Consider the following 22,126-nt stretch of genomic DNA (forward strand, 5'->3'; position numbering starts at 1 on the left):
TCATCAGCAACAGAAATCTTTATAAAATGTAACATAGAGTGTGGTATCTTTAAAAAAGAATATATTAGATTGACCCATATGAAATTGCCATTGTTCTGCAATTTCATATGGTTCAATCTAGTAGTAGACATAACGTATCTTCTTTTCATGACTCAAGAATTACAAAGATTGTTCTTACAATTGCTGTTGACTGTTGGCTCTCACATTCAGTTTCCAGCCTGGTGCCCTGACTGGTTTCTTGCTGCATCGAGTTGCTTTTGTGCATGTGCATGTGTATGTGGTAAAATACATACAATACAAGGTTTACTGTTTTAATCATTTTGCAGTGTACAGTTCAGTGACATTTAATTATACATTCACAATGTTGTGCAACCACCATCTCTTAATTCCAAAACATTTTCATCACCTCAAAAGAAAACCCCATACCCTTAAGCAGTCACTCCTCATTCCCCGCCCCCAGCCCCTGGCAACCACTAATCTGCCTTCTGTCTCTATGGATTTTCCCATTCTTGACCTTCCATATAGATGGAATCATATACTGTATGGTCTTTTGTGACTGGCTTCTTTCACTTAGCATCATGTTTCAAGATTCATCTAGATTGTAGAATGTATCAGTACTTCATTATTTTTAATGGCTGAATAGCCATTGAATGGATGGACCATACTTTGTTAAATCATTTGCCTCTGGTGTTTTATGCCTCTTTTCTCCATTCAGACTGTCACTAGTCCCCCCTGATGTCTGTGTCCTTCCTACAGCAGCTACTTCTAATTGCTTCTTTGGATCTTCTGTGGGATGGGAAATTCTTCTCATTTCCTTAACAGCAGTCTAAATCTTGCCACTCTGTTCACGCTTAGAATTTTATCTTCTCCTTTTCTTTACTTCCAGACTTTTTAAAAAAGAGTAATCTGTTTTCTGCTTCTTCTTTTTACCTCCCATTTTTCCCCCTCCCCTGCAGCCTACATTATGCCACCACCAGTGCACTCCTGAAATGACTCTTGCTAAAGTCGTCACATACCAAGTAATTGCAAAAATGAGTGGCTTCCCTTGCATACTCTGTGAGCATTTGGCACCACTACCACCTACAGTCCTGACTGTCCTTCACTCCTTCTACCCCATTTGCTCATATTTCTCTTGTATCTCCTGCCACCCCTGGTTACTTGCCATTGACATCTGATTTTACATCTTTTCTTCTCCCCTTCCCTCTTGGTGAATGTTTCCTCATCGTTGGAGGTACATCCTAAATGTCATCACCTCTGATCTCAAGCATAGTGAGCTGCTACCTTCTTCGTGTTCATGTTGCGGGCTCCATGGTTCTCTATCTGTGACACTGAGGACACTGTATTGTGGTTGAGGTCATGTGTAGCTGCTTCTCTCCACACATGCTGTGTAGGTTCAGATGAATGGACACATGGGTGTTGGATGAATATCTTGTTTTTAGCAAGGGGCCCAGGTCCTATTTTACAGAATGAGATGCAGAGAGCTGGTGGCTGCTCTTTCTACTTTTTTACATGATTCCAGTTGCTTACAGCTCCATATCTTTGTTGCAGAGCTGTGGTTGCCAGTAGCCTGATCTCCTGATTTGCTGTGCGTGGATGATAGAAGCATACAGTGAGAATTCAGGCAAGGTCACACAGTTTCAAGACTATTGGAAACCATACAGAGCGTTATTTTCTTTTCATAGGGAATTCTAAAAATAATAACGTGAGCTCTGTAGAAATAGTCACCTTAGGTATTCACTTTTGAGATATCTGACTTATCATGTCCAAACCTTACAAGGTATTCCATCTTGTAAGGATAGCAAATACACTGAGCTGTCACTAAGGGAACACTGCGGATTTTCCCCCTGGTTATTTGCAAAATGAGGTTACAGCTTGCTTATGGAAATTGGACAGAGATTAGATGACTCAATAACTGTATTTCATGAACAGTTTTTCCTGACAGAGGTTACAGCAGATGCAGTATAAAGAAAACCAGGGTTAGCATCTAAGTTGATCCATGAATAATTGCCTGCCTGTTAAATAAGCCTGAATTCCCAGACATGAATGTTTAGAAAGGGAAAGCTATTTTTAGCCTGTGTGTTATTTTGGGGAAATGGTGATAATCAGCCATCGTAATTTTAATCTGGGCTCCGAGGACTTGTAGGCAAATACGGCTGATTGAAGTTGGATCAGAGTCTCTCTCACTTCAACACCTAATGATATGAACACTTTTTTTTTTTTTTTAACTATTAAAATGTTTCCCACAGAAGCCAGCAAAAGCCAGTCAACTTTATGCTGTAAACTTTAAAACTGGCAACCAAAAAAAGAAACAAAATTGTGGTTTAACTCTGTTTGACACTGTGTTCCTGGTGATAAATTGGAAGGAAGGCGAGCAGCAAAATCCTGAGAATTTTTACTCTGATTCGCCCCATCCCTATGCTCAGGCCAGTTGGAAAAAATTATACCAAAGAGGTGAAAAAGTCAGGGAAAAATCTTTGAGGCTAGAATCTCTCTTCTACCACCTCAGGATTTTACCAGAGATGGGAAAAACTGCCAGTTGTCATTTTCTAAAGCTAGTCTAGCCAACGAATGGGTGGCTAAAGGGGGTGGGCACCAGAGGTATTTTCCTCAGATGATAATGAGTCCACAGTTGGGCGGTGCAGGGTGGATACAGCTTCTCAAGAATGTCCTTCCAGATCCCGGCTCTTCCTTTCTGCTCTGCCGCCATCCTAAGCATGTAGTTTTTGTCCCCTTGATCATCAAATGGCTGTTGTACCTCTAAGCATTGCAGAGCTTTCCAGAAAGAAGCAGCAGGAAGGACAAGGTGGGAAAAGACAGCGGGCTTCTCCTCACACGGTTTTGTCTTTATATTTGAGGAGGAAAGTTCAGATGTCAGTAATAGTGTCTCATAACCCCCTCCCCCCACAAAAGAGGCTGTGTTCCAGTCTCGAGGAAGGGAAGACAACAGGGGAGGTGAGAGTGGAGGCTGAAAGAGCCTGCCTGTAATATCTACCCTAGGCCAAAGCTGAAACACCATTGTCCTGTGAGAATAGGATTGACTCCATTCACATGGAGTGAATGAGATGCAGAACACTAGAGACCGACCTCAGGAAAGAGACCTCCAACAGATCCAAATATCCCCATCTTCCCAATCTTTGCCCTACTCCCAGGCCCTCTGGCCACAGAAGTGTATAGACTACAGTGCCCAACATTTCAGCGGTAGCTTGGAGATGAAGATAAATGTCTCAGATAAAGTAGGAAGGATATCAGGGAAAATTTGTGAGCAAATGGAAGGTCTAGGTAGAGCTGTCCATAATAAGATGAACAACTGAATACATATTGTACCAAAAGAAGAAAAAAGGAAAAGAAAGGAATGTAGAAATCCAAAGAGAGATGAGGAGTTCAGGCCATGAGAAAACATTACCAAAAGGAAAATAGTGCTTTGTGTTATATAAGAACTGTAGTTATTTGAATGAAACAACTGTTCAAAGAGGAGATGATAAACAACACAATAAGTTTGACAGAGAGAGTGAAGTGTTTATAAAACAAATTAAAGACCAAAACCACATCATATCAGATCTACTAAATAATTCAGAAACAGAAAGGAACCTTATGACCATTTCTAAAAATATAAAGGAAAGGCTTGAGCTAGTCATAATAAATAAAGAGGAAAACAGTAAAAGATATTAAAGTCATTAGAGGAAAGATAATAATAATAATATGGAGGACAAAGATAATTCCAAATGAGTATAATTAGCACCCCTGAAGTAAAGAACTCTAATGTCGAATATATACACAAGGGAATACTATTCAGCCATAAAAAGAATGAAATCCTGTCATTTGTGGCAACATGGATGGACCTGGAGGACATACGTTAAGTGAAGGAAGCCAGGCACAGAAAAACTAATGCCACATGACCTCACTCATTTATGGAATCTGAAAAAAAAATGATATTATAAAGGCAGAGAGTGGTTACCAGACACTGGAGGAGGATGGGGGCGAGGAATAGCAGTGAGAGGCTGGCCAATGGGTACAAAATTCAATTAGATAGGAATAAGTTCTGATGTTCTGTTGCACAGTAGGGTGGCTATGCTTAACAGTTAAGTTATGTATTACATAATAGCTAGAGGAGAGTCTTTTGTATGTTCTCACCACAAAGAAATGATAAATGCATGAGGTGATTGATACATTAACTACCTTGACCAGATCATTTTACAACATATATATGTATCAAAACATCAGATTGTACCCCATAATATGTATAATTACAATGTGTCCATTAAATTTTTTAAAATAATAATAGTAATTTTATCTGCAGCGTAGGGAATAACTAAAGCCAAAACCACTGATTTGTTTGGGTTTTTTTGGAATCTTCCTTTCACCCAACCAAGCATGATCAAGCATTATGTTCAGGAAATGGGCCAAGGGATACGTTCAGTTCCTGAAGATCTTTTTACAGCCTACATATTCTCTTCATGCATATTTTAAGCTTCTTGCTTGAGACATTCTTCTAGACTTCTCCAGAGTCCTTTTAACCTCTCCAGCTTTTGAGAGGATTTGTAGAAAGCCATTCCTTGGCACTAAGACGCTGTCCATTCTGTAAATGACTGCCAGAATGTCTAGGCCGAACCAAGTGGGTCTTTCCCACTTTGCCTCTGCACAGTTGAAGATGTTTGCAGCTAGACAGAGGATGCACTTTAACTACACTAAAGATGCTAGCAGTCTTAAGGGAAAAGTAGCTGCTATCTTTTCAGCACCCAGGAGTAAACATTAAGACTGACACATGTGTGCACTCTATAAAGAACTACTTTGTATTTATTAGCTTCAATTAATCACAATCCCCCTACCCTGTGGCCACACCATCAACAGTGTTGTAAATCCCATATTGATCAGTCATTAGATATGGTCCATCCTGGGAAGAAGGTATGATCCTGGCAGAGGTGGCTCTACAGCTTTGGCAGTCCCTGAGCTGTGTGGCAGGAGCTGGGCAACAAGGCCTCCCTTGAAAGGGGATCTAAGCAGCACATCACTGTGTCCATCCCACCCTCCTTTATTCTCTGAAAGGGCTTTGCCACAAAAAATTACTGAATCCTCTTTTTTTTCTCTATCTTCTCCAGTTCTAAGAGAAGTCTGCCTATCTGTGGGAGGTGAGACTAGAAATCCTCAGACACAGGGAATGTGTTTTATGCTGTCAAGGTAGAGCTGCTATTTTGGAACTCAGAACACTTGCTTAGGGGAGAGACTGAAATAGCCCAAATGTGAACCACCTCAGTGGGGAAATTGGTGAGAAAAGAATCAGTTTAGCATTGGCTTGATTAGACTAGATTGGCAGAGAGAGTTCTTCATTTTGTGGGAACGCTGGCTTCCAAGTGCCACTATTAACTCATACTTGTTGAGAGCACCAGCTTACAGACTATCTGACACATCTGCTCACTCAATGCATAGTTATTGAGTGCCTACTAAGTGCCTGTCAGTGTTCCAAAAATAGAAGAGATAGTGAACAAAACAGAAAGGTGCTACTCCTCTCTGAAGATTTGTATTCAGTTGGTTTTACTGAGCTTACAACATCAGTTGTGTATGTAATGACACAGTTTGGATTTAAAGACACATAGAGGTTGAAAGTAAAGGATGGAACAAGATATACCATGCAGACAGTAACCAAAAGCAAGCTGGAGAGGCTATACTGTTATCAGACGAAGTAGACTTTAAGGCAAAAATTGTTACTAGAGATAAAGATATCTTATGAATGATAAAAAGGTCAATCCATCAAGAAGATAAACAAAAATATTTAGGCATCTAACAACAGAGCCCCCAAATACATGAAGCAAAAACTGACAGAATTAAAACGAAAAATAGACAACTCAGCAATAATGGTTGGAGATTTCAATATCCTATTTCAATGATGGACAGAATGAGTACATAAAAGATCAATAAAGAAATAGAAAACCTGAACAACAATGTAAGCCGACTAGACCTAACAGTCATCTGCCTATAGTGCACTCCATCCAACAGCAGAATACCAACTCTTCTCAGGTGTACATGGCATGTTCTCCAAGATAGACCACATGTTAGACCATAAAACAATTATCAGTGCTCGCTTTGGCAGCACATATACCAAAATTGGAACAATACGAGAAGATTAGCATGGCCCCTAGGTGCAAGTGACATACAAATTTGTGAGGCATTCTATATTTAAAAAAAAAATTTTTTTTTCAACACATTTAAAGGGGTTGAAATCCTGCTAAGTATGTTCTCTGACCACAGTAATAAGAAGTGAGAAATCATAATAGAAGGAAATTTGGGAAATTCAAAACACCATGTATCCTTGTGTATCTAGCTTCTGTGAAAGAAGCATAATGCTTTGGATATTCATCTGTGTCATTATGTGTATCAGTAATGTGTTCCTTTGTATTACTGAGTAGGTAGTCTGTTTGTGGTAATATCACAATTTGTTTATTCATTTGGACATTGGGTCATTCCGGTTTTGGCTATTATGAATATAGTTGCTTTGAGCACTCATGAACAGGCCAGAGCATATGTTTCATTTATCTTGGGTAAATACGTAAGAATGGAATTGCTGGAACTTATGATAAGTATATGTGTACCTTCATAATAAATTGCCAAACTGTTTTCCAAAGTGAATACTATTTTACATTCCCACCGGCAACTTATAAGATTTCTAGTTGTTCCATATACTTTCCAGCATTTAGTTTTTTGTCTTTTTAACGTTAATACATTTTATCTATTTGTCAACTAGGGAACCATTGGGATGAAGGCCTTTGGTGCTTCCAAGTGGCACTTGGAGTGGTATCTCAGTGTGCATTTCAACTTACATTTCCCTGATGACTAATGATGTTGAGCACCTTATTCTGTGCATATTGGCCATCTGTATCGCTTCTTTGGTAAAATGGCTGTTCAGATCTTTTGCCAATTTTTAAATTTGGTTGTTTGCATATTATCAAATTGTGAGAGTTCTTATTATATTCTGAATACAAGTTCTTTATCAGTTTGTGTTTTGCAAATGTTTTCTCCCCATCTTTGGCTTTTCTTTACATTTTCTTTTTTTAATGAGAATTTTTTGGAGGGGGCAGGTACAGCTGGTTGGTATGGGAATCCAAACCCGTGACCTTAGTGTTACCAGCACCATGATCTCCCAAGTGAGCTAACTAGCCAACCCTTTTACACTTTCTTAACAGCATCTTTTGAAGAGCAGAAGTTTTAAGGTTTGGTCAAGTCCACTGAGAGGGCTTAGAAGCAATAACACCCAGTAACAATCAGCACACCTAACACCTAGAGTTTGGTTTCTAAATACTCTTCTCCACTAAAGGGAACCAGGGGTCCTAGGAGAAATGGCTGATTCCAGGGCTCGCATGGATAGAGCGTAAGCTGAGCCTGGAATATTGTGTACCAAAATGTAGGGAAATGTCAAAGAGTAATGGGGGTTAGTCAAAAACATATCGGAACCATCTTCAAGATGCTCCCACTGGCCAAATCTGAGATAATGTGGGCATCAAAGGAAATAATGACAGTAATGGATTATAACCTATAGAATAAAATAGGAAACCATGAGTCTGAACAGATAAAAATAAATAAATGGGGGTAAAATGAAAGCCCTTCCTTACGGTAAAATGCCAACTATAAATAGATGGAATGGTGGAATTAGAAAATCACTATTTGGTAACCATTGTTGCTTATAATTTATTCAAGCAAGAATCATCAATTTACGCTAAAACAAATGGGTGAAAGTTTGTTGAAGAACAGGATATTTACATAGTTTCAAAGTATCTCCTTACAAAATACATATTAATTCCAAAGAAAAAAATAGTATCTTTCTAGTGGAGAAACATAGGCGATACTTCCTTAACCAAGTGACCAAAGTTAACCTCATCAGAAATCGACAATGGTCACCTCCTGATATCATGTGCTGAGAAAGACACAGGTTCACTTCTGTGGTGTGTTCCTGCCAAATATTACATGATCTGACTCTAATCACATAGAAACATTAGATGAATCCAAACTGACAGACATTCTACAAAATAAGGGCTTATACTCTTCAAAATCGTTGAGGTCACAAAAAACAAGGAAAGAATGAGGAAGTATTTAGTTTAGAGAAGTATGACTGCTAAATGCAATTCATTATCCTGGTTTGGATCCTGGACCAGAAGAAAAAACATGGTTTTCTATGAAGATCAGTACAATAAGTAAACCAAACTTCTACTCCTTGGAAATTCAGGCACACTGGATTTTCTTTGAGAGAGGGAGAATCTTTTTGCAGGTTTAATGGTTTTTCAGATGTTTATGAATAATTTATATTTTCTCTGTTGTGAATTACCTACCATGTCCTTTATCCATTTATTATTCATCATAAACATTTTCCAGTCTTAAGTTTATTGATCTTTTTCCTTTGTTTTAATTATACAAGTAAAACATTTCTTGTTTAAAAAATAAATATAAATCGTGTAAAAGGCATAAAGGCAAAAATGAAAGTTTCGCTCATCTCCACATCCCACTCTCCAGATGTTCTCCTTCTCATTTCACTTTTTAAAGTTTGTCTCCCACCCTTTTTGCTTTCTTTTACTCTAAAAATTTCTAAATATTTCTGTGAATTACTCATGCAGCAAAAGCATATATCTTAATGGACTAGGAAAGCATAGAGTCTACAGTGAAAAAAAACTGTATGTTGATCTCTACAGATTTCATGATAAATGTCTATTTATGTTCAAGAATACACATGTTCACACATGTTCATGAATATTTAAGAATTTTAAAAATATAGACCTTATAGCAAAACATGTACATAACTGATACATAATTAATAATGACTATAGCTATATACAGTGAGCTAGTAGCTTAAATTCTGGGTTATTGGAAGCTATTACATCATCTTTCATGCTATCCTTTGATTTAAAAAGAGAAAAACACTAAGAACTTTTGTTTTATTAAAAGTGTGAGTTGAAATTGGTATTTGGTGCATCTGTGCTGTGTGGTGCAGGTTGGGGGTAGAAATGAGTCTTCTCTCACAAGATTGACTACCTGTAGCTTTTGTTTTTTATGCTTTGTGGCATAATAGGATTGTGGAACTGAAGGGCCACTGGAAAGTTTTTGTAACCTCCCTGTGAGAAACAAATGCCTGGAATACAGTAGGCAATCAGTAAATGGTTGCTGAATTAATAGATGAGTAAAATGAGGCCCAGAAGGTAAATGACCTGTTCCTAGTCCTCCACAAGTTAGTGACATTTGACCTCTGTGGTTTAAGTAAAGGAACCGGAATATTGATAGTAGCGCTTTCACTCACCCATTTCACAAACATTTATTAAATGCTTCCGATATGCCATGTGCTGTTCAAGGTGTTATTAATATTCTTTAGCTGTCAGGCCCATGAGGAAGGAGAGCTATCCAGGTCACAAATGACTTGTAAATTGATAACTGTACATCCTGTTACTTAGTGACTACTGCTCTTCTGCATTGCCTGTGAGGAAAGCCAGTTGCTTTTGTTGTCCTGAGCCTGGGGATGTGGCATGTGGAGTGAGAAATGGGCCTTTCTCTGAACTGTGAACTTTTTTATGAACTGAACTTTTTTTTTTTTCCCCAGCTGGAAGAAGAAAGATCTGTTCTCAATAATCAGTTGTTAGAAATGAAAAAGAGGTAGGCTTTCTTTCTGTGTTTATTGTTGCGTGTGTGCGTGTGTGTGTTTAATAAGGAAAACGTCAGAACATGATGTGTATGGTAACTTGTAGTAGAAAACAAAAACCTTCTTATATTCAGAAAATGGCACTGTGTTAGTTTGGTATTCACAATTGACAAATTATGAAAATCCATTTGCAGAAGTTTCACTGGTAATAAAACAAAAACAGTTTAATTTTTAAGCCATATTCAGTTGCATTTATTCAGAAGTGCTCTAAAATCAGACTTTCTTACATTATACTGCTGTTACCTTAGTTTCAGTAACTAAAAATACTATAAATTTACAGATAGTAATTTATCTGCATATAAATACTGATTTCAGTTTCTAAAAAAAACCCCTGTTATTTATTATTCTTTCATGATATTCAAATGGAAACCTAGTATAATTTTTCTAATCCTTTTGAGTAAGGATGAACATGGCCATAGAAATAATCGTTTAGAAGTTGATGCTTATGCATATTAATGATCTTTGTCTGCTCTTTTTTTTCTTTTTCTTTTTTTCTTTCTTTTTTTTTTTTTTTTTTGTCTTTTCGTGACCGGCACTCAGCCAGTGAGTGCACCGGCCATTCCTATATAGGATCCGAACCCGCGGCGGGAGCGTCGCTGCGCTCCCAGTGCCGCACTCTCCCGAGTGTGCCACGGGCTCGGCCCTTTGTCTGCTCTTTTAAAACACAGTTTTTGTCTAGAGAAGTTCTGTGCTTTATACTGCATGCCAGGCAGGTTTAGTGTGTGCTACTGCTGAGAACATGAGTCTATCCAATGGTGTGCTATAGAATACTGAATAGATTCTTACCACAACAGTGGCATGCTTTTTTCCTTATTAAAAACAAAACTAAACATAAAAGCAAACCTTCAGGAATAGCCTAATCAAGAATTCTTCCTGCCAGCATGGCACTTGCTTAGGAATTGATGCCTTTTTTAGTGCACAAAGGTATTTGGATTCCGTAAGCTACAGTCTAAAGAACATTAGGCCTCAGTCCAGGGGTCCCTTTCCTTTTTTAATTAAGAAATACTTAGATTCAGTCTTCTTTCAAATTTCACTATGGTGGTGTTTATACTTCAGAATGCATGTGTGTTTCACCACTGCCACACCGTGGCCCAGCCAGATGCTCTCCAGGGGCTGTTAGGTGTGGTGACTAGTCTGCCTTGCCTTAACCTAGTTCCTGTGTACAGGCACAGCTCTTCCCTATATGGGCCTTGGGGTATTTAATTCTACTTAAATAAGTTTTTGTTTCTTTAAAAGGACCTTGTATAAGCAGTTATTAAGGATATGTGAAAAAATAAATAAGGCTTCTTCTTGTGGCATTTTGGCAAGGGCACACATAAAAATGGCCTGTTGTACATACGACACAATCCTATCACATTATTTAGCACTTCATAATTCACAAATTTATCTAACCTCAAAACAACCCAGTGAAATATTTGGTGAGGCTCGCATTTTAAAACAGTGAAACTAGAGCCCTCAAAATTAGGCAAGGACAGAGAGCTAATAAGTGACAAATGCAGGCTTAAGACTCAGGTCTTCAGATTTTTATGCTGGTTCTCTCCTCACTGTTTGTTTATAAGCTTTTTGTTTATTACTTTTTTTTTTAAGTTGCTATGCTTCATTAATTCTTATCATGTGACTTTAACTAAATTACATGCCTTTCAAAGTATGATTAGACATGTAACTCTTTTCATGGCTTAAAAAGATGGAATAAATTTGAGCACTGTGGAATTCTCCTTACTTCACTATCTCTGTTCTGTTTTATGTTCTGGAGAATGTCTCTTGAAAATTACCCTTAATTTTGATCAGCTAATGTAGATAAAGATGATAGCTTTTTTCTGGGAGTGAAAATTTAAAAACCTAATTTCTCATATTCAGAACTTGCTTTTTGTTGGTTAATTAACCCTCATGAAAAGTTATTTCTGTTTTAGAAACCTGAATGTAAACATATTTTAGCTAATAATTCACACTCTTAAATGCCTTCTAAAAGTCAGTTTGGTAAAGGATTCATATGTAGGTCTCTGTGTGTTATGGTTAAATAAACTTATTGAGTATAGAATACTAAAAAGAACTTGATATGGTCTTAATTTTAAAACCTTGTAAGTACTTAAACTATAAAGGCATTTGAAATGTAGTTGTTCATGCAAGAACTGAGAGCTTAGTAAACAATTTAATTTAGAAGTAATCATTGAATATACATAGTCAAGATAGGATATAATCATTTCATTCAAATGGTCATGATATTGAAGTGGAGAACTTACTCCTGACTGTAGGATGAAATTAGTTATCATTAAGAAATCAGAGGAATACTCCTGTATCTGCTGTGGTTTTTTGGTCACTGTAAACATTGAGTTTCAAGCAATATGTACTAAAGGTTTTTCTCTAAGCTTAAAAATGTGATCATTTCTTTGAAAAACTAGTCTCCAAGTTGGGCAAACCTCTTTCAAAACAGCTTCCAAAATGTTTGACAAAGCAGCATAAACCTTGAATTGCTCTGATTGCCAGAACTGGAGAGGGTTTTTCCTCTGTACCACTCAAGCCTAATGCAGATCTGGGAACTGGTTTGGCTTCCCTCCCTTCTCTAGGCTTTGTAATGTCAAAGAAGGGACTCCAAAGCCAGCATCTTAAACATGGAACTTTTACATTCTGTTAGTACCAATGGATTTCTGTCATGAGTGGAAACTGGTTTGATGCTACTGTCTGCCAGTTCTGAAGGGGTCTGTGCTGCGTCAGCTCATTCAGCTCACTGTGGGTTGCGAACTGTCTGACTGTCTCCAAGCTTGCGCTACTTACCAATGCTCATTTCACCCCTCTCTTTTCCCTTTCCTACTCTTGCTTCCTTTGCTATATCTGTGTGTCTTTAATGGTAAGACTAAAGAAAGTCTATCCACGTTGTAATAAATAAATTTCATATATTTTTAGTAAACCAAATTGTTGTATATATTTTTTGGCTGCCTTTGTCCCTCTGTCTTGCTTCTGTTTTGTAAAATATTCTCAGCAGTATATACATATACACACACAAACACACACACATATTTCTTTTTTATATCTATATACAGCAAAGGACTTCAGTGCAAATTTACCCTCCTTACTGTATTTGCATTTCTCTTCATGTTTCTAATATTTGGTTCTTGTTATCTTGCATTTTTAAAGCTTGCCCAGTAACACTTTAAGGTATTTGCTTCATTACTGGAATTTATTTCTTATGTAAGTAGTAAGGAAAGAATCTGGGTAATCTGTTTCCTTGGGGGATGGGAGAGAAAAAGATTTCTGGGCCCCTATAGCCCTTCTTTCATATTAGGTTTATCTTCCACTGATATTTTTAGTAATACCAAGTCATTCTAGCCAACATGGCTTCAAAGCAGTACAATTTATGACTCAGATGTCAGTAACATTGGCATAAATGGTTTAATTTAGCCACTCTTGGTTTTCACAGTGGGATTAGGGCTTAGAAATGACCTAAGAAGCCAGCAATGCACATCTGTCAAAAAATGAGCTGCCTAGGTCTACTTGTCCTGTCATTTGGCATGTAAATCACAAATCAGATCTTTTTCTTAACCATCCATCTTTTGATAACTTGTATAAGTGTTCTGTGGGCCATCTTCTTAGAAAGCAGCCTGGCTAAGAGGTTGTATGTGTGTATGTGATGAGAAGCAGAAAGTCTGGTTGGTGGCCCCAGAAAAGGACACCTGTTTCTTTTTCCTTCTGCCAGCTGGTGGTTTGTTTATCCCTCCCCAACACTAAGAATCTGTGGGATCTTGGCCAACTAGAATCCTGATTACAGGAGAATCTAAATCTGTTCAACAACCCCAAATCCTGGTATTTTTCAGTAAACAATTTTAAATTACATTTTTGAAATTTGAAACGTATTTATAAAAAGTAAAGCTCTGTAAATTCTTTTTATAATAGAATAACTACCAAATAAGTTTAATAGAAAGTTAAGGAGCTAATGATTTGTTGTCTCTTTGGATGACATCAGATATTTACTTTCCAGGTGGCAAAAAGTGCCTGCCTATTCCTTCCATTTAAATTGTTGTTTTGTTTTAACCTAAACAAGATCCTATATCCTAGCAAAGTGTTACTCAGTAATTTAACAGCACTGATGCCCACCCCTTTCTAGTGTGCATATAATGTTTGGGTTTTTAATTCAAGAAATTTCTATAAGTCTCAGATTCTTTTCTTACTACTTATCATTCTGGAGTGTAAATGTAAGCCACACAAAGAGATGAATACAACACTTATATTTTCATCTTGTGTAGAATTTCAATTTACCATGAATCATGAGAATTCTGTAATTTGTGTGCCGGATATCTTGGGTCTCACTAACCAGACATACATTCTGTCATTTCTAACCTGGGCCTTGGGTTTCCTATTCCTCCAGTTGGTTCAAAAACAGACTGAACCATTACATGCTCTGCATTCACCCTGCTCCTTCTAGCAGAACGAGGAGTAATTTGGCTTGTTGTCATAGTTATGAACTCTCACTGAAGATTATCTACGGTAATGCAGTGTCTTAGGTTGTATGGCCTGTGGGCTAGCCTAGGAAATTTTCCTCCAGTTTTATTTTTCCTAATGTATTTTTGTACTATAAGGTCTCTTGTGTTTCACGCTGCAGTAATTTTTTAAAACTCTTTATTTTAAACTAATTTTAAATTTACAGAAAAATTGCAAAGGTAGTGCATCCAGTTCCTGTGGCGCTCTCACCCAGTTCCCCTATTGTGAACATCTTATATAACCACGGTGCATTTACCAAAACTAAGAAATCAGCATTGGCACAGCTAGCCTCGAGACTCTACTCAGATTTTTCCCTTTTTTCCATTAAAGTCTTTTTTCTCATCCAGAGTACAAGTTAGGAAACCACATTGCATTTAGTTCTCATATATCGTTAGTTTCTTCAATCTGTGACAATTCCTCAGTCTTATCTTGCATGACCCTGGTACTTTTGAATGCATTTAATTTTTGCAACAAAAATTTAAATATAAACACATATGTAAATACATGGTAGCCCGCCCTTTTGGATTGTATTTATTGTGTCTTGCTCTCCCTTCCTGTTCCTCCTTAATCTTTGCCTTTCTTTCCCACTCCCTGGACTCCAAGACAAATCCTTCCCTCATCAAAGCCCTTGCCCCTCCCTCTGCAGATACCAAATGCCAAGTCAACAGCGGCCAAGCGCTCTTTCTCTCTCCACACTCCCCCCCATGCTTTCATTCTACACCTGAAAACCCATTTTAACATCTTCTGCTCTAGCTTTTATGTAAACACCTTTATTTTCTATGAGCAATTTAGTGCCCTCTTCAGATTCTATGGTTCAAAAGTAGTACTCCTTCAGTTTGAATATAGTAATAAACTTTGCTACTGTTTTGGCCCATAAGATCCTACAACCACCTTCTTGGAACTTGCTACGTTACTAAAATTAGTGAGAACCAAATGATATTTCCAGCATAAAACTGCTCTGCATGACATCTGTATAACTGCTTTGCATGTATGTATTTTAGATGTTGTTATTGCTTGGTAATAATTTATTCAAGAATTAACAAAATTCAACTTTGGGTTAGATTTTGGTAGAATTTGGGGGGGTACAATAGTTTTCTTTTTTAATTCTACATCTTCCAAATTTATTAACTTGTTTCTTTAAGTTCAAATGGATACAATGATATGCAGATTCTGACATGTCTTTGCATAGGTAAACTTTTTCTCCCCTCACAGTAAGTAAAATTTCAAGTAAAAATTTGCAAACATAATAGCCTTAACCCCCCATAAAACTTCCCTCTTATACTTTTTGTTTTACATTAAATAAAGTTAATTGTGTGTTTGTTCTAGAACAGCTGTACACTGACCACTCTCTCAGTTGATTTTTGGAACTCTTAACTCTTTGATCTTTTAGAGAATCCAAGTACATAAAAGACGCAGATGAAGAAAAAGCTTCCTTGCAGAAATCCATCAGTATTACTAGTGCCTTACTCACAGAAAAGGATGCAGAGCTGGAAAAACTGAGAAATGAGGTAGAGTACCATCTGAGGTGAACATTCACATTGCCTCTTCTTGTTCAAACTCCAAGCCTAAGCTACACAACTGTGTTTCAGGTCACAGTGCTCAGGGGAGAAAACGCCTCTGCCAAGTCCTTGCATTCAGTTGTTCACTCTCTAGAGTCTGATAAGGTGAAGCTTGAGCTCAAGGTAAAGAACTTGGAGCTTCAACTCAAAGAAAACAAGAGGCAGCTCAGCAGCTCCTCAGGTAAAATGATGCCCACCTGGTGCTTCTCCACACACCGCGCTTCCTGCCCAGGAGCTGTCTCTAGTAGAGATGCTCTTTGAAGGCAGCTGTTGGGCTGCCGCTGACTGACAGTCCTTGGCTTTCCCACCATGTAGTCAGATGAGAGCTGGTCATGACCTAGGTCCCACACATATGCATGCCTGGCATTCCCACTCCTGGGCCTTCTGTGAGTGTTGTCACAAACGTAAGCTGCCATCACAGCAGCAACCGTGGAGTCTGAAAGTGCATGGCAGTGAAGAGGTAGTCCCTTTAGTGGAGGATGACAGATTGATCCTTTAAATTCAGATAGAGGTGACAGGCATTCTTACCCAGTAGCTGGCCAGCCTCAGAGCACCTGCAGGGCTAGGGCCAGTGTCTGTGAGATTCCTCAGGGGTCCAGCTAGAGGACAGGAACTCAGCCATGTGTTCTCAAAGAGGTACATGTGGGAAGTCCACATGAAAATGAGTTTCTAACACTGGCCATTTCTCTGCAGTAATGGGGGGAAAATGCAGTTTTTCGGTTTTTTTAAAAAATCTTCCCTCCACTTTTTTTTTTTTCTTCTTAAACATAAGGTAATACTGATACTCAGGCAGAAGAAGATGAAAGAGCCCAGGAGAGTCAGGTAATGTTCTTTCCTTATTGTTTTTCTCTCTTCCTATTTTTCAAAATCATTTAATCTTTTTTTTTTTTTTTTTTTAAAAGATGACCGGTAAGGGGATCTTAACCCTTGACTTGGTGTTGTCAGCAGCACGCTCAACCAGTGAGCGAACCGGCCATCTGTATATGGGATCCGAACCCGGGGCCTTGGTGTTATCAGCACCGCACTCTCCCGAGTGAGCCACGGGCCGGCCCTCATTTAATCTTTTGCATAGGTAATACATTCCTATGGTCCAAACATTAGTGTTAAAGATATATACATTAAGGCTGAGCCCGTGGCGCACTCGGTAGAGTGCTGCGCTGGCAGCGCGGCGACGCTCCCGCCGCGGGTTCGGATCCTATATAGGACTGACCGGTGCACTCACTGGCTGAGTGCTGGTCACGAAAAAACGGCAAAAAAAAAAAAAAAAAAAAAAAAAAAAAGATATATACATTAAAGTCTTCCTCCAAACCTGGCCTCTCTTCTGCTTAGTTCCCAAACCCCCACACAGGTAATTACTGTTATTAGTGTCTTGTCTTCTCAGAGATTTTTAAAAAATTAAATACAAGCCAATACTAATACAGTCTTCAGTCCCCCTCCTTTTTACATAGATAATGGCATACAACATAAACTGTTCTGTACTTTTTTTATAGCTTTGTAGTATTCCATTGTATGGCGGTATCATAATTTAGTCAGTTCTCTATTGGTTGACATGACATTTGGCTATTTCTGATCCTCTAAGTGTAGTATAAACAATGCTGTAAGGCATTATCTTGGACAGCTATCATTTTGCACATATACTAGTATTTCTGCAGGATAAATTCCTAGAAGTAGAATTGTTCTGTCAGAGGATTCCTTGCTCACCTTTACCTTAAAAAGGTTGGGTTCATGAAAACAGTCTCTTAAATCCAAAATGAACAAAACAACTTCAGTTTTAAAAATGGGATTATATGGAGGCAAACTAGTATTTGGAAACATAACTGCACATAAGCAAAAAATATAACCTTTTAATTTTAATAATTTAATTTTAATTTTAATAATATATTTTATATATATTTATTCTGTACAAAATTCAAAGGTACAAAAGCCATCTTTCATTTTGAAATAAAAGAAAAACTCAATGAGTTTGAGATTTGTTGTAGTTATCTGACATCTTCGAGGGCATGAAAGGATTCAACCACGTACTAACTTATCCTAGATTAGCATTGTCTTCATAGTTTGCATGACTAAAGGCATAATAATTAATAATATTTTCTTTCCCCCCTTTCTGCTTCCGTTTGTTTCATCTGCTGCTGACAACACTTTTCTTCCAATCAGCAAATGGTTTGTTTTATGTTTCCTAATTTGTGTGCACACGTATGTTTGTGTGTGTGTGTGGTTTCCTGCCATACTTACTTCCATTTTGTGGCTTTTTCATCTTCCTGAAATGGAGCTCTTAACAGGATGATGACTTAGAAAATGCAATTTGAGAAGTGAAAATAGATTCAGTGGCTCTGCCTTCAAAGGTGGCCTCATTGATGTTGGAAGGAATATTCTGCAGAGAAAGACTGTAGTGACTGCTAACTTTGTTATTTAACTTGCCCCAGCAGGAGACAAAGACCAGATATTTCCTTAAAAAGTACAATATATATGTATATATGTATGTATACACAAACATATAGACACAAACATATATTTGTGTAAAATGGAATCTTTCAATTTAGAGAAATTAGAATTTTTTATTGTAGAAGGAAGAAAAAAAAAATTTTTTTTTAAATTAAAGTACCCTTAATTTGAAGGGAAATGTCGAGGACAAGTGTTTCCTCCCATGGTTCCCCAACCACCCTGAGCTTCTCACAGGTGCTTCTCACACATGTGCTGCCTGGACGCTGCCTTGATGCTGTGTGCCATAGCGTCTCTCCTCAGTGGAAAGGGAACTTTAGCCTTCTCTTTTAAACTCCTCCATTTTCCCTGAAGAAAACATTTACTTATTGTTCCATCATTACCAGTCAGCCAATAAATGGTGGTCTGAGGAGAAATTCAATGTAGTTTTTTCAATTGTACAGAACAGAAAAGTCCTGGATTGGCTCTAGAGTTTAATGGAGGAACTAACCATTTATGCATTTTGTAAAATTGTGTATATCTTTTTTATGTGGTAGAAGGAAGAAAAACATATTCCCATGTATCCAGAAATGAAAGATTATGATTTTTGGAGAATGTAAGGTGTTTTGTTTCTATTGAAAGAAATACAGTAAATGTTTCTTCTACTTGTCCATGAATCTTATATTTGTAGCACTCCACCAACCTGCAGATTTAGATAAAGTATTTCATTTGCCTCAATAACAAATGAAGCTTATCCATTCACAACTGAAAACATTCAATGAAATGTAATTTAAAATGTTTTCAAGTATAAAATAGCATCTACTCAGTAAGGAACATTTGAAGAACTCTGAAAGATAGAAAGGGGAAAAAAGAAACCTCCATAGCCCCATCACCTAGGCATGGCCTCATTTAACTCTTTAGTGAAACAGTCTCAGCATTCCTATTCCTTGGGGAGACTGAAAAATAGAGGCAAGTTCCCGCCACTGTTGGCCCCTTCAGCACACTTTGCAGCTGTAGCCTGAGAGTATACTTCATGATACTCCAGCTTATGCACGTTTTAGACATTTTACCCATCTCACTGTTTCTTTTTCTTTTCCTTTTTTTTTTTTTGAACAATCAGATTGATTTCCTAAATTCAGTAATCGTGGACCTTCAAAGGAAGAATCAAGACCTCAAGATGAAAGTAGAAATGATGTCAGAAGCAGCCCTTAATGGGAATGGGGATGACCTGAACAATTACGACAGGTACTTCATATTAAGCCATACTGATTGGAACCTTGGTTCTATCAAAATAAGTGTGTTTTTAAAGTTAGGTTCTCCAGTGCATTGTAAAAACAAACAAAAAGAAACAATTGCTTGTGGTTACTTTGCCATAAAAAAGATTTTCATAAATCAGTGAGACAGTGAGAGATTACAAATGGTTTGACATGAAAATTTTAAATGTGGAATGTACAACTTATAGTGGGGGCTCACAGACCTGACCATAGTTAGTTCTTGCTTATTTTTTAGATTCTTTACAAGTGTTATTGTTTCCTGAATTTCTTCTGATAAAGTTTCCAATTTTACACATTAATATCTGTAGTGATGACCAGGAGAAACAGTCCAAGAAGAAACCTCGCCTGTTCTGTGATATTTGTGACTGCTTTGATCTCCACGACACTGAGGACTGTCCTACCCAGGCACAGATGTCTGAGGACCCTCCCCATTCCACGCACCATGGCAGTCGGAGCGAGGAGCGCCCGTACTGTGAAATCTGTGAGGTGTTTGGGCACTGGGCAACCAACTGCAATGACGATGAGACCTTCTGATGAAGCCTCAAGTCAAGAACTGGCTTTCTCACATGCACTAGCATCTAAGCAGTTTACCACCAGCATTGTATGTGCAGACTTCAGGAGAACTCATGTTATTTTTGACCCCCATCAGCAAATCTAGAAAATATTTTGATGTCCAACAAATCACCCTTTAGTCTCCCCTTATAAGTTAGAATAATAAATAAATATTTAGTAGGTGAGTTTTCACCTCTAATTTTGTTTTCTTGATCTTTATGTTTTAAGACATTGCACCAGATGCCATTACGTTATTTTCCTTCGAGAAACCTCATAGAACAATCCCTACCTTTACGATACCTTATTTAAGTAACTTTAAATTATGCTGATAATTTTCATATTTGCACTAAAATATTTCCAGGCTGCATTTGTATATTTAGATTTTTTTGGTTAAGCTGCGACACTGGAATGAGTTGAAAAAATGTGCCATTTTGCATTTTCATCTACTCATTTAAAGTATTTTATTCTTAATCAAAGAAATATCCAGGCTCTTTGCACTACCTGTTATCAGTAGTGCCTTTATTGCAGGCTTGATAATACTTAGGTGTGGTTGTAAAATCATGAAACAGGTAAAGGGAGGGGTAAGCCCCAAAACTGCTGTGGGGACATTTTATAATCTATATGCTGCACCCACTTACTCTAACTGTGGTGTTTTGTTTATTGGTATTGCATAATTTCAGCTTCTATATATTATATGTACATATTTTTTAAAAAAATCTATATTTTGGGAAAAAACATACACAATGTGTCTTTCTTTTCAGATTTTTACCTTTATGAAAAAGAGAACACATAAAAAATGATCATCAGGACATAACAGACAGACTTGGCCAGAAATAGCATCATGTTGCTTTGCAACTATTTTTTCTTTTTGTTTTGTTTCTTTACCAGATTTAAATAACTGGAAAAATGTTCCCCAATATTTTTTTCTTCTCTAGCAGATATCCCCAGCAGTCAGTTAATTAGATAATATGCTACTGTAAAACACCTGAATTAACCAATCTACAATCTTCCTTTACAAGTTTTTTTTTTTTTACTGTGTTTTTAGATGAATGTATGATGAGAAATTCAACATTAATAATTTTGGATTTTCTTATCACAAAAAATAAAATGAAGGACCTCAACCATCAGAACAGTTTATTAACCAGTCTGAATCTATTTATCTTCATTTGAATGTCTTCTAGAATATGTAAAAAGTAATAAATCTTCCATGCTAAATGTATAGTAAGAACTTCTACAGTTGTAAATATGCCTTTGATGTATTTTCCCCTCAAGATTGTCAACTGTGTTTGACAAATGAATATTAAATAAATCTGTTATCAGTTGAAAATTTTGGTTATAAACATATTATAATAGGAATTGTTTCCCAAACAAAACATGTAAAGCAGTATTAAAATCTGAGCAAACAAGTATTCTGTATCTACTTTAATAAATGATTATTCTTATTTGCCATTGGCAGTAAACTCATTATTCTCAGGTTTATTTATCCTAAGTTTTTCTTCAAATGAGCAAGCCCGTATAGACCCAAATAGCAATTTATACTTCAGTCTTGTTGCTAAACAGCTTTTAAGAAATTTGTATGTCCTATCTCAAAGCGTGACCCATTTAGCATAAAATAAATACTTAAGGTTGTTATCCATTGCTGTTATCACACCATATTACCTGACACAAATTTAAGTGGCACCATTGGCACATGTAGTACCAATGGTCTATTAATACATGAAGTTTTAGAAACTGTGAAAGTTGCTGTGATATTTACAAAAATGAGTACTGAACCAATTAAGTGGACATTTGTTTTATGAATACAGACTCACCTACAGGTAGATATTTTCCAAAAGCAGAGTTACTGCTTCAATAAGAACATTACTTTTACCTAAGTAATATTCTAAGGCACTATTTCTCAACTTGGTATTGACTTCAGGTAATTAACAGACTCTAAATTAAGTCTACAGTATTTATACGACAACTACCACAGTATAGCAACGTGGTAGGTCGTACCCTCATTTAACAGCTCATGACATGGCCTGCTGAGCTCATCGTTTATTCTCACAGGTCTTAAAATGATACATTCTCAGTTAAGCAAAAACCCCGCACACTTGATACAGGCTGAGAACCACTGTAAAAACCAGTTGAGAATTAGCGCATGGAGGAGTATGCATGTGTGGTAACAAGTTATGTCAAAA

General features: G+C 37.3%; 1 protein-coding gene and 1 non-coding gene across 8 annotated transcripts in view; both read left to right on the plus strand.

The window, feature by feature from the left end:
* CLIP1 (CAP-Gly domain containing linker protein 1) overlaps positions 1-21,406 on the plus strand; it is a 107,089-nt gene extending 85,683 nt beyond the window's left edge. For 6 of the 7 annotated variants that reach the window (XM_063086537.1, XM_063086538.1, XM_063086540.1 and 3 more), the window contains 6 exons: positions 9,572-9,624; positions 15,534-15,651; positions 15,733-15,883; positions 16,475-16,524; positions 19,241-19,365; positions 19,703-21,406. In XM_063086537.1, the coding sequence (XP_062942607.1) occupies positions 9,572-9,624; positions 15,534-15,651; positions 15,733-15,883; positions 16,475-16,524; positions 19,241-19,365; positions 19,703-19,928 (723 nt within the window). In that variant the 3' untranslated portion in view covers positions 19,929-21,406. Of the gene's footprint in view, positions 1-9,571; positions 9,625-15,533; positions 15,652-15,732; positions 15,884-16,474; positions 16,525-19,240; positions 19,366-19,702 lie in introns of those variants that run through there. The other variant, XM_063086541.1, reaches the window with a different exon arrangement.
* Positions 6,070-6,175, plus strand: LOC134371332 (U6 spliceosomal RNA). Its single transcript, XR_010022768.1, has one exon. It is a non-coding gene; the product is annotated as a U6 spliceosomal RNA (small nuclear RNA).
* Positions 21,407-22,126: the final 720 nt, after the last annotated feature.

Source organism: Cynocephalus volans, chromosome 2 (genome assembly GCF_027409185.1).
Source record: "Cynocephalus volans isolate mCynVol1 chromosome 2, mCynVol1.pri, whole genome shotgun sequence".
NCBI lineage: Eukaryota > Metazoa > Chordata > Mammalia > Dermoptera > Cynocephalidae > Cynocephalus > Cynocephalus volans.